The 12224-nt window shown below is 37.7% G+C and overlaps 1 protein-coding gene across 2 annotated transcripts in view; it reads right to left on the bottom strand.

Moving 5' to 3' along the window:
• The window catches only part of LOC149817103 (RING/U-box superfamily protein), a 139172-nt gene that overhangs the window by 43757 nt on the left and 83191 nt on the right, over positions 1–12224 (bottom strand). For both annotated transcript variants that reach the window (XM_089988110.1, XM_089988111.1), the window contains exon 10: positions 11173–11273. In XM_089988110.1, the coding sequence (XP_089844236.1) occupies positions 11173–11273 (101 nt within the window). The remainder of the gene's footprint in view (positions 1–11172; positions 11274–12224) is intronic.

The raw sequence follows: 12224 nt of genomic DNA, 5'->3' as shown, positions 1-12224 counted from the left end.
AAAGGTGTTTCTCTCAAGTACATTAGTATAATTAAAGATATGTATGAAGGAGTAGTAACCAATGTTCGCACTTGTGGAGGGGTGACAACCAATTTTCCGATAACGGTTGGGTTACATCAAGGATCTGCTTTAAGCCCTTTCCTATTTGCGATAGTGATGGATGAGCTTACGAGATCAATTCAAGAAAATGTACCGTGGTGTATGTTGTTTGCTGATGATATTGTTTTGATTGATGAGTCTAGAGCTGGGGTTAATGCTAAGTTAGAATTATGGAGACAGACATTGGAAGCTAGAGGTTTTAAGTTTAGTAAGCAACGAAGTAGTGATGGGAGTGTAGTGAAGCTTGGTGAGCAAGAAATACCGGTGAATGATTATTTCAAATATTTGGGATCCATCATTCAAAAGTATGGAGAAATTGATGGAGATGTAAATCATAGGATAAAGGTTGGGTGGCTGAAATGGAAAAGTGCAACTGGAGTGCTGTGCGATCGTAGAATGCCATTGCGGTTGAAGGGAAAGTTTTATAGGACGACTATTAGACCCGCTTTACTATATGGTACGGAATGTTGGGCGGCCAAGAGACATCATATTCAAAAAATGAGTGTAACTGAGATGCGAATGCTTAGATGGATGTGTGGAAATACAATAAAAGATAAGATTCGGAACGAGGAGATACGTAAGAAGGTAGGTGTTGCACCCATTGAAAATAAGATGCGAGAGAATCGTTTACGGTGGTTTGGACATATTCGGCGAAGGCCTAATGATGCTCCAGTTAGAAGGTTGGAGAAATGGGAAAATATATTAGTTAAAAGAGGTCGGGGTAGGCCTAGGAAGACTTGGATGGAGATGATAGGAAAGGATATGAATGCTTTGAACCTCACCGAGGACATGGCATTGGATAGAAATGATTGGAGGAAAAGGATTCATGTGGAAGACCCAAAATGAATTTCTTTTTTGGTTCATATCGCTGACCCCAATTGTTTTGGGATGAAGGCATAGTTGTTGTTGTTGTTGTATATTTTTTATGGAGTTTGTAAATTATTTGAGTGTATTTGTGTGTTATTTGGCTCTTGGTAATGATTTATAGGATAATTTTATATTTTTGGCTAATCTTGTTATAATTGACATTTTTTGAGTTTTTGGCATTTGCGATCACACACGAAGGGTTCGTTGTATTGCTTGGGTAGCGGTCTTTGCGGACTTCGAAACTCTTCGGTCTTTTGAGTTTCAATTCATTGTTCTTCACATTATTAAGGTAAGATACCTTAACCGAACTTGTAGAGAGCATGTTTATGCACTAATTGTGTAAGGATGATGTTGTTGCACTGAACATTTAAATGAATTGCAAATATAAGTTATGCTCACACACTTCACTTAGCTATGGATATCTAGGAATCTTATGATTGTAATTCGTAGATCAAGCTTGTCATGATTGTAGTTAGCGGAATATGGAGTGTGTTTGCTGCAGATACACCTGTGTGTGGGTTTGAATGCCCGTGCACTTATGAATGTATAATATATACGCAGTGTGAGATCATACTTTGGTTTGCGCATACGATGTTGCTTTGTGTGTTTGTATGAATTTGATATATGGTGCACATATCACTACTATGGATATGTATAAGTCATGTTTGATGACTAATGTGAATGCTATATATATTGTCTTGTCATATAATTGACTCATTTATTCTTATATGAAAGAATGCATGCGAATGTTATAAATTGTTTTGAACTTGTATGTCCTGTTTGCATGAGAAATATGTGTATGATGTATGGTAGGATGGTCAATGAGATTTTGACCAACCCTTACACAATTATATCTAAGGTGATATATTGATTCATATGGTGAAAAATGCATGACCTTTATCGTGTGTGCAAATCTCGAACTACGTAGGAGTTATGTATATTGAGGTTTAGTTGCTTCGTATTATGAAATGCGCATATTCACGTATGCATGCATAAAATTCATGTTTTGTTTACGCATGCTTCGAGGTTCAATTTACGAAGTGCAATGTTCTTTGTGGCGATGATATGATGCGTAGGATAATATGCTTCTGTATGATATGATTTAAATGCCACATGAAATAAAATTATGAATGCATACGATAAATGTTTAAGTTCAATAGTGAACTTTGATTCATGAAGCCTTATTGGTTAAATGTGTGATTTTATAATTTTAATGTCATATGAAGTGATGTATGATGTGATGCTTTGATTGTATACATGCTTATGCCCGTATTGATGGCTATCGACCCTGAGAGTGGTCAATTGTATTGCTACATGTATCACAATAGTTTTCACTGGATAAGGTACCCGTTGAGGAACTGTTCCTAAAGTATTATCTGTGAGGGTGTGCATGACCAGATCAGGTAATTCGGCTAGAGTGGTAAGTCTCTGTGAGGAAGTGTATTGTCCAAGAGCGGGTAGCCCGCGAAGACGGTATATTCCTACGAGAAAGTGCATTGTCCAAGACCAGGCAGACCATCCGTCTAAGGCGGTAACTCCTTGTGAGGTTGTACATTTTCCAGACCAAGTGATCCGGTGTGGATTTTGTAAATCTTTATTATAAATAAATGAAATGTTATGATGAATTGTGATGATCTCCTGAGTTGATTGAGATAGCCATTTATGAATCTATAGATTTGACTTTTCTATTATAGCATGATTATATATTGAACTCAGATATGATAATCAGATCCTTATTGATTTTAGATCTTGATATGAGGTTATGATTGTGATGCTTATATTAGCGTATAGGTGAATAACACATCACGCCTACAAATGACTAGTTTTTGTAAGTTTTTCTTCTTGTTCCTGTTTGAGAAAGAAAAAGAGATTGAGCCTGAGTTTGTCAGTACTGAAAGACAGGTTGCAGACATATTTACCAAAGGGTTAACCAAGGATCGCTTTTGGATGCCTAAAAGCAAGTTGATCATGGTCCAAACCATGATCAACTTGCTTTTAAGCATCCAAAAGCGATCCTTGGTTAACCCTTCGGTAAATATGTCTGCAACCTGTCTTTCAGTACTGACAAACTCAGGCTCAATCTCTTTTTCTTCAACCTTCTGTCTCACAAAGTGTTGGTCGATCTCAATGTGCTTGGCACGACTGTGATGTACTGGATTGAATGACATATTGATAGCACTTTGATTGTCACAGAGCAAGGTAGTGTGGGAGATCTTTTCTCCTACTTCAGTTAGAAGATGCCTGATCCATGTGACTTCGGCAGTGGCAGCAGCCATGGATCTATATTCATCCTCAGTGCTTGATTTAGCGATAGCTTTTTGTTTTCTACTGCTCCAAGAGACTAAATTTCTTCCAATGAAGGCACAATATCCTGACGTAGATCTCCTTTCGTCGGGATCTCCTGCCCAGTCTGCATCACAATATACAGTAATTTCGTGCTCGTTTTGGCCATAGGACTGTGGTAAGTATATCAATCCATCCCCAATAGTCCCTTTCAGATATCTAAGGATCCTCTTGACTGCTTCCATATGTCCAGTGCGTGGCGCATGCATAAATTGAGACACTTGATTGACTGAATAAACAATATCAGGTCTAGTGAATGTGAGGTATTGTAACATTCCTATTATGCTGCGATACCTGGTGGGGTCATCACACAGATCTCCATCATGAGCACTAAGTTTTTGATGAAGTACACTCGGAGTTCCTAGAGGTTTGCAATCTTTCATGCCTGCCATACTGAGAACATCTACAGTGTACTTGTGTTGAGTGAGTGTCAATCCATGAGCCTGGTTATCAACTTCTACACCTAGGAAATAGCGTAGAATTCTAAGGTCTTTCATTTTGAACCTTTGACCTAATAAGTCTTTTATTTCTTGAATGTGTTCCGCAGAGTTTCCTGTGATGATAATATCATCGACATAAATTAATAATAGAGTGGTCACAGACTGGCTTTTAAAGATAAATAATGAGTGGTCCAGCATGGAATGTGAAAATCCATGTTTCTGAATCTCTGATAAGAAGCTATCAAACCAAGAGCGAGATGCTTGCTTCAGGCCGTAGATGGCTCTTTTTAGCCTGCATACATGGGTTTTACAATTTTGTTCTTGATATCCAGGGGGTTGTTCCATGTATACCTCCTCCTTCAAATCCCCATGTAAGAATGCATTTTTTACATCAAGCTGACTCAACTTCCATCCATGTTCAACAGCCAGGGAAATGATAATTCGAATCGTTCCCATTCTTACAACTGGACTAAAAGTCTCATCATAGTCTTGCCCTGCTTCTTGAGTAAATCCTTTTGCTACAAGCCTTGCTTTATATCGTTCAATGGTTCCATCTGGCTTGTACTTGATTTTGTAGACCCATTTGCATCCGACAACATTTTTGTCAGGTGGTCTGGGAACAACTTCCCATGTTCCACATTCATGCAAGGCTTGCATTTCATCATTCATGGCCTCTACCCATTTCATAGAAGTTGTTGCCTGGTAATACAAGATGGGTTCTTCGTCCTTATTGATGGCAGTTAAAAACAGTTGAAAATCCAAGGAGAAGTTGTTATAACTAACCCACCTGTCAATAGGATGTCGTATGCGGTTTGATTTTCTGACCGCAAGGGTATGAGAAGGAGTAGAATTAGCGACTGAGGCATGATCTGAATGGCTTGATGTTGTCGGTCTCTGTCTGGAATAGACAATGCCTTTGTATCTGCCCGGTACTTCCTCTGCATTCTGTGACCCTGACGCCCCAGTGTTCTCAAATTCCTCTTCTTGTTGCACGCAATCTGAGGAACATGTTTCATTGGAGCCAACAAAAAACTGAGCTTAGCCAAGGATAGTAAATTTTTGGTGACATATTCATTGTGTCAGCTCCGTGATCAAAATTTTGTTCATCAAATACAACATTTCTTGAGGTTCTGATACGTTTGTTGGTGGGATCATAACACCTATATCCTTTGTAGTCATCTGCATATCTCACAAATCTGCACTTTTGGGCCTTGTCTTGAAACTTGTTTCTCAGGGACTGATCAATGTGCACATAGCAAACACATCCAAAAACACGCAGATCATAATAACTAGGATAAGTTCCAAAAAGACAGTGATAAGGAGACTTATTTTCCAGAATAACCATAGGCAGTCTATTTATCACATGCACGGCAGAATGAAAAGCTTCTGTCCATAGGTTGATGGGAAGATTGCTGTCATGAAGCATACTCATGGCACTTTCAACGATATGCCTGTGTTTTCGTTCAGCAATTCCATTTTGTTGAGGGGTATGAGGACAGGACACCCTTCTTCCTATTCCGTTATTTTGAAGAAAAGATATAAAATCACAGGATGAGAATTCCCCACCTCCATCACATTGGAAAAATTGAATGGACTCAGAAAATTGATTTTTGACAAGGGAAAGAAAATTTTGAAACAAAGAGAAGACTTCCGACTTATTTTTTATGAAGTATATCCAAGTGTATCGAGTATAGCTATCAACAAAGATTAGATAGTATTTGCTCCCAGATCCAGAGGCAACTGGGGCGGGTCCCCATACATCAGAACAGATTATCTCAAAAGGTTTTGAAGCTCTCTTATTAATAGAATGAAAAGGCAATACATGATTCTTGCATGAAAGACAACTGGAACATTTGTGACTATTCTCATCCCTATTTAGACTTTCTTTTGGAATGAGATTACTAGATACAAGTTTCTCAATGAAATGACCTCCACAATGACCTAATCGACTATGCCATAAGAATGACTTATTACATTCAACAACACTAAAAACATTAGCAGAAGAGGATGAACACGACTTTAATGAAGGCTTTGAATTCAGGTGGATAGGACGAACAACATGACAAGGAGCTTCTTCAAAGACATACATATTGCCTCGTCTCTTTCCTTCAGCGAATGTTTCCCTCGTGCGTAGGTCTTTGACCTGCACAGAGAAGGGAGTGAATTCAACTGAAGCATTATTATCATCAATAAGTTTGGAAACAGAGACAATATTTTTCTTAATATCAGGAGCATGAAGAACGTCAGAAAGAGTGAGAGTGGAATGTGACATAGGAATGACAGTTTTTCCAACATGAGAAGCAGGATGGTGGTATCCATCTCCAGTGACAATTGTACTTTTTCCAAAATAGGGAATGGGATTAGAAATCTTACCTGCATCACCTGTTACATGAGTTGCTGCCCCTGAGTCGACAAACCAGGTGCCTTCATCACTCTACTTCAATTTCAACTCTGACAAGGCAGATATCAGCAGATCTTTAATCTCTCCACTACTTGAGAACCTTTTTTTGTTTTCTGTCTGTGGACCCTTTCCTTTATTCTCTGGATTATGCCAACAATTCGCCTTAATGTGCCCCTTTTTGTTACAAAGGAAGCAGGTAGGAATGGATCTTGACCCTTGCGCATGAGTTAACATATTTGGAGTGGGAAGCAGACCACGCCCTCCGTGTCCACTTCGCCCTTGTCCTCCTCGTCCTCGTCCTCTACCATAAGACACCCCTGTGGCAAAAACTTCCTGAGAATTTGTGTGGACGTAAGATTCCTCAAAGAACCCTTTCAGAGTCATCTCATACTGAATTAATTTTGCTCGTAACTCATCAAAGGTAGGAAGGGCAGGGAGACACAATAGGGAAGTGACGATCATGTTGTAGTCGGATCCCAATCCACTCAGAGTCTGTTGTACCATATCGCTGTCGCTCACCGCGCATCCTATAACTGCAAGTTGGTCTGTGATGGTCTTCATCTTGTTCAGATATTCCATGATGGTCATGGAATCTTTTCTCAACATCTGAAATTCCCTCTTGAGAAAAACCATTCTCGCCTGCGAAACTTGTGAATATGTTTGAACCAATTTTTCCCAAAGTTGCAAAGCAGTACAGTTGTCAGGAATTGCAACAAGAACCTCTTGGGACAAGGTGGAAGTGATGTATGCAACCACTGACTGATCTTTCCTTTCCCAGTTGAGGTACTCAACATTCTTAACATACACAATTGAACTTACTCCTTTGTCGTCTTTTTCTTCTCTCGTAACAAATTCGATTGGGGCGGGAGAGGTTCCATCAAGGTGACCTAAGAGACCTTGACTCCTTATAAAAGGAATGATTTGTCTCTTCCAAATCAAGAAATTTGAGGTATTCAACTTTTCAGAAACGAGTTGATTGAGAAAGCTTGAAGAAAGATTCGATTGAGAAGAATAAGGATCCATTGAGAAATAAAATTCAACAAGAGTGTTCACGAAGTGCTCAGTCCCCTTTTTTTTTTTAAATAAGCAAGAGACCGCAGGCTGTCAGATTCAGAAAAATATTGAGGCTAAACATTGAACTTTTCTTTACACTCTTGGAAAAATTTTGAGATTGATGTGATGAAAAGAAAATTTCACACGTTAAATATGTTTTCAGGTAAATGTAGAAGATGAAAGTCAAGGAAGAGGAACGTACAGCAAAAACTGGTATATCTGGATATGCAAAACAGATACAAAAGAGAAGGTCGGACAAAGAGAACAAATCAAGTGATACCAAACAAAGGCAGATCGAAGTAGGTATCGATTTGGCGTTTCACGTGAATCGATTTCAGTGATTCACGTGAAAAGGAAAAGAGGAATCTACCCTTTTTGCACAGTCTGTATTCACGTAAAGAGGGTTTACGTGAATCTCAGATTACCACAAAGAGATCAAGCCCACGTGAGATGTGGGTCAGGTGTACAGAAAATTTCAGGAAGAAGGAGAAGAAGTGAGCCACGTGAATCTCAAGCCCACGTGAGATGTGGGTCAAGTGCACAGAAAATTTCAGAGAACAGAAATAAAAATGAAAAGAGGGAGAAAGGAAGAAAAGTAGAAGGGGAGGAACGAATAACCTCAAATCTCCGATCGTCGCACCTGTCGGAAACCCTCTTCGGCCCTCAGATGGATCTCTGCTCTGATACCATGTAAGTTTTTCTTCTTGTTCCTGTTTGAGAAAGAGAAGAGAGAGAGCTATTTCGGCTGTCGCGATTTCTGTTAAGAGAAATCGTGACCTAAATGTATATTTAAGGTTACATTATACAATGGATCCGGGTCTGGTATATCCAGACCCGATAACAAAAAAACATTAACAAAATACATGATCTTCGGATCGGATCCTGCAGATCCTGCACCTTTTTCAGTTTTGACTTATTAAGTGAATGATACATCACGCCTACATAGTTTCATTACAAATGATTGCATTATGATTGTCTGAGTAAATATATCACACTTATGTATCATGATTGATGTGTATCATGAATATCTAACTAAATTACTTATAAGGTATGTGCGTGTGTTTCACGTTGGAATGGTCAAATGTGATTTGACTTATTGTTTATAAGAATTATGAATACATACATATATATATATATATATATATATATATATATGCGATGACTTGTATGACTTGAATGCATATAGATATTGCTTTATTATGTGAGTTAAGGTTGAATAGAATATTAAGTGATGAAATGCTTTTAAATGCTTTATGTTCGAATGCTTGAAATGAATGACTCATAGGACGTTGTTCCTTTGTCTATCACTTGACGATGAATGAATAATATATCTTTACCTTTAAATGCTTGATATGTTTTCTTTAAGTTTGAGTTTGGGTTGCTTTACCAGACTTTAGCGAGTCTGACCCCGTTTTATGGGGGACAAGTAATGCAGGTAAAATATGATAAGTAGTTGTAGCGAAGGGTTGGTCGAGCTGCATCTTCGAGGGTCCACTCTATCCTTGCGATCTTGGTATTCATGATCTTTTCGTTTTAAGTACTTGATCATGTAGAGACTGAAGTATTTTTTCATACTCTGATTTGAAATGAAATTAAAACTCTTCATATTTCAGTTTTATATTGTACGTGGTTTGAAATGTGTATATCTTGTACATTTTGATTTGATTGTTATCTTTAGTGTAACTGCGCTCAAAGTCTTAACTATTTTTAAAAATCGTTTCTGCATTATAAGATCTGATTTACTTATACTTATCAAAAAAAAAATTGGTCTCAAAATTTCAATATTTGAACTATAATTAAAGTTAAAAATTTTGGGGCGTTACAATCCTAGATAAGGGCATTAACTTTCAAAAACACCGGGTGTAAAGTTATAGCTGTTGAAAGCTAATTGCATCCACCTATGAAGGAATGTCACATGAATGAATGACATGACTCTTGGAATCACTCTAACAGTTGGTTATGACTCCATACTAGGCTATTTCTCTAAGCTTCACATCTAAGTTTTTCTAGCTTCACACCAAAGAAAAAGAGGAACAATTCAATTTTCAATTCTTATTTAGTAATCAAATTTCACATTTAAAAATTAAAACAAAACTTGTTATCATTTATATAACTTCCTACTTGGGACTATGGGTTTTTGTTTTGAACCCAATTATAAACCTATACCAATATCCAAATGAAATCTTAACAAGTACTAAAACAAATAGAATAAGTACTAGATCAAGATTGCTAACAAGTGCGTAATGACCACTGGAACACCCAGGGATTTTATCATCAATAAGATATAGGACCTTCCCATTATAATAGGTTATTCAAAAGGATCTGCTTCTCTTCTATCAAATATTTTACTCTTTCCGGGAAGCACAGGTTCAAAGACCCATGGTTATGTGGTTTGCCTACTAACTTCACACATAACTAAATGCTAGAAACTAATAATTTGGAATTCAGTCCGGAGAAGACTCGAAAACAACTTTGAACTCATAATTGGCTGCAACCTATGTCCCATGGGTGCGAGTGCGGCACGGGTGCGGTGCAATTTCAAAAATTTTGGACACAAGGACTCGGCTATATATATAATTTTTTTTAAAATATATATATAATTATATATATAACAATAAATTAATAAGATAGCACTGAGAACGATCAAAGTAATAAGATAGCACTGGCCATGTCACTGTACACACAGTCTGTGACTGGGCACACAGTCTGGTTATATATATATATATATATATATATATATATATTTTTTTTTTTTTAAATATAAAAAATCTGTTTTTTTTTTAGTTTTTTGCCTTAAAAAATGGACAAAAATAGACTCGGTCAAAGTTGACCTAGTCCAAAATGTGGACAGACTCAGCCCCGGTGTGTTGACTGAGTCCGACACTTGGTTGACCGTGTCCGCCCCGGGTCCAAAGCCGCACCCATGTTCGGGCGTGTCGACCCCCTAGCCGAGTCCGTGTGACATAGGCTGCAACATGTCTTGAACTGGTCTATAAACCAGTCTCCAATCATCCAAAGTGCATTTTCAGTAGCATCCTGAGCAAGGTCCTGCACCTCCTAAATAGCAAGCTGATTCAGCAATATCAGAATAGCACCTGCAATTTTGCTGCAATAATAGAAAGACATAAAGATAGATGACAACCATCAATTACATGCCAAAACCATCCAAGTCAACTGTGGATAAATAAAGGATATTCCATCCCGGTGTCAGAACAAGTCATGGTCAATATCTTTTTAGTTTTTACCAATATATGAGCCTAGATGGTCTCCTAGGAATACCCAGTAACATTAAATGGATTAGAGAAGGTAAGATCTCTCACCACGTGCAACATAGAGAAAGAGCAAGAGAGATAGGTAGTAAAAGACATTGGTTGGTATATGTTGTCATTTATTGCAAATATTTCCATTTCTTACCTTTCTATGTTCAAAGGCACTTTTGTCTTTGAAAAGTGTTGTTATGTGGGCTGTATGTGTTCAAACATATATGCACAACACAATCATTACACATAGGGACATAATAAACACATTACATAGACACATGATAAATGCACCCCATGTGTGTTCAATAAATCCTAAAAAAAGTTTTTCTCATCTATTTCCTTGTTCTTAGGGCAAATTTCCTTCGGATATTTTTATTTCAAACAAAGCACAGCCCTGAGAGGATGTGTATGATGAAGATGTGCAAACGCTGAGAGGATGTGTATGACAAAGATGAGACATAAATGCTTCATATGTGATTTTAGGGTTGTATTTTGTGTAATTCATGTGATTTTTTTTAGAATTTTTGCTAATTTTTTCTGATTTTTTTGAAAATTTTGAATTTTTTTTATTAAAAAATTATGATTTTTTACCATCCGATACATATATTATTTTGGGCTCAACTGATATGGGTAACGATATAATACTTACAACCTTGCTTTAAACAGTAACATGTGTATCGGCAAACCAGTAAGGCAAAACACCACTTACTGGTCTAAACGTTTCTGGATTGCAAAGCCCACTGGAATTGTCACTACCCACACCTTGAGCCTGCCAATAAGCCCCACAAAATGATCGATCACATCCTAAACCTGCAAGCATCAGTTAACATATTAGGAAATCCTGAATTATATATTTGGAATCATGTTATGACAAATATAAATGAGAAATTTGGTTTTGCAAACTAGAAAACCTTTTGCTTCCTTCACAGGAACCCTAGGGAAAGGGAATTTACTATATACTATGAAACCATTCCCAGGACTTACAAACTAACACAAGTTAATCAAGCATTCATAGATACATTATTTCATAGTGACTTTAACTGGAAAGAAAAATCATAAATCACACAGTGAGGACCAATCAACATATGTGCACTAAAAGGATAGTTTCAAAAAGTAAAATCCTTAAAAGAGTATGTTTAAAATTAGAGTCTGCTATGAGAAAAGATGTATATGTAAAAGTACAAGGCTCCAAGGCACACTTAACACCTAGGTTACTCAGACTGACACGGGTGTCGGTGTCAATGTCGGACACAAGTCTTAAAAAACTAAACACTTGAACATGACTATATCTCTCTCTTTATCTATATGTGTCACTTGAACACGACTATCTCTCTCTCTTTATCTATATGTGTGTGTAAAATTTGAATTTTAAACTATGAGAGAAAAGAGGGAAGCTCTCTTTTCCCTTCTTTATTAATGAGGGGTAGGAGTACTGCCCCAACTCATACTGTAAAACCCGAAAAAAAAAACTTGGATTCAGGTCGGATCCGGATCGGGACCCAACCTGAGGCCACTGCCTCCCTCGCGCCTTCTAAAGACAGCGAGGCAGGGGATTCAAATAGAAACTCCCTTTCCCCTCTCGCTCTCTCGTTTCTCTTTGTACTCCCTCTCCCCTTTAACTTTGCACCGACAACCTCACTGCCACCGGCGACTGTGAAAGTATCTCCAATAAGATACTAATATCAAGACCTTAATATTCTTGATATTAAACCCACCACGAAAGCACAATAAGAACACTTTAGAACACTTGTGCTCAAAAAG

The sequence above is a fragment of the Nuphar pumila genome, chromosome 14 (assembly GCF_984573655.1).
Source record: "Nuphar pumila chromosome 14, dmNupPumi1.hap1.1, whole genome shotgun sequence".
Lineage (NCBI taxonomy): Eukaryota > Viridiplantae > Streptophyta > Magnoliopsida > Nymphaeales > Nymphaeaceae > Nuphar > Nuphar pumila.
Note: the sequence above shows the minus strand (reverse complement) of the source record. Positions and strands in the feature narration are given on the sequence as shown.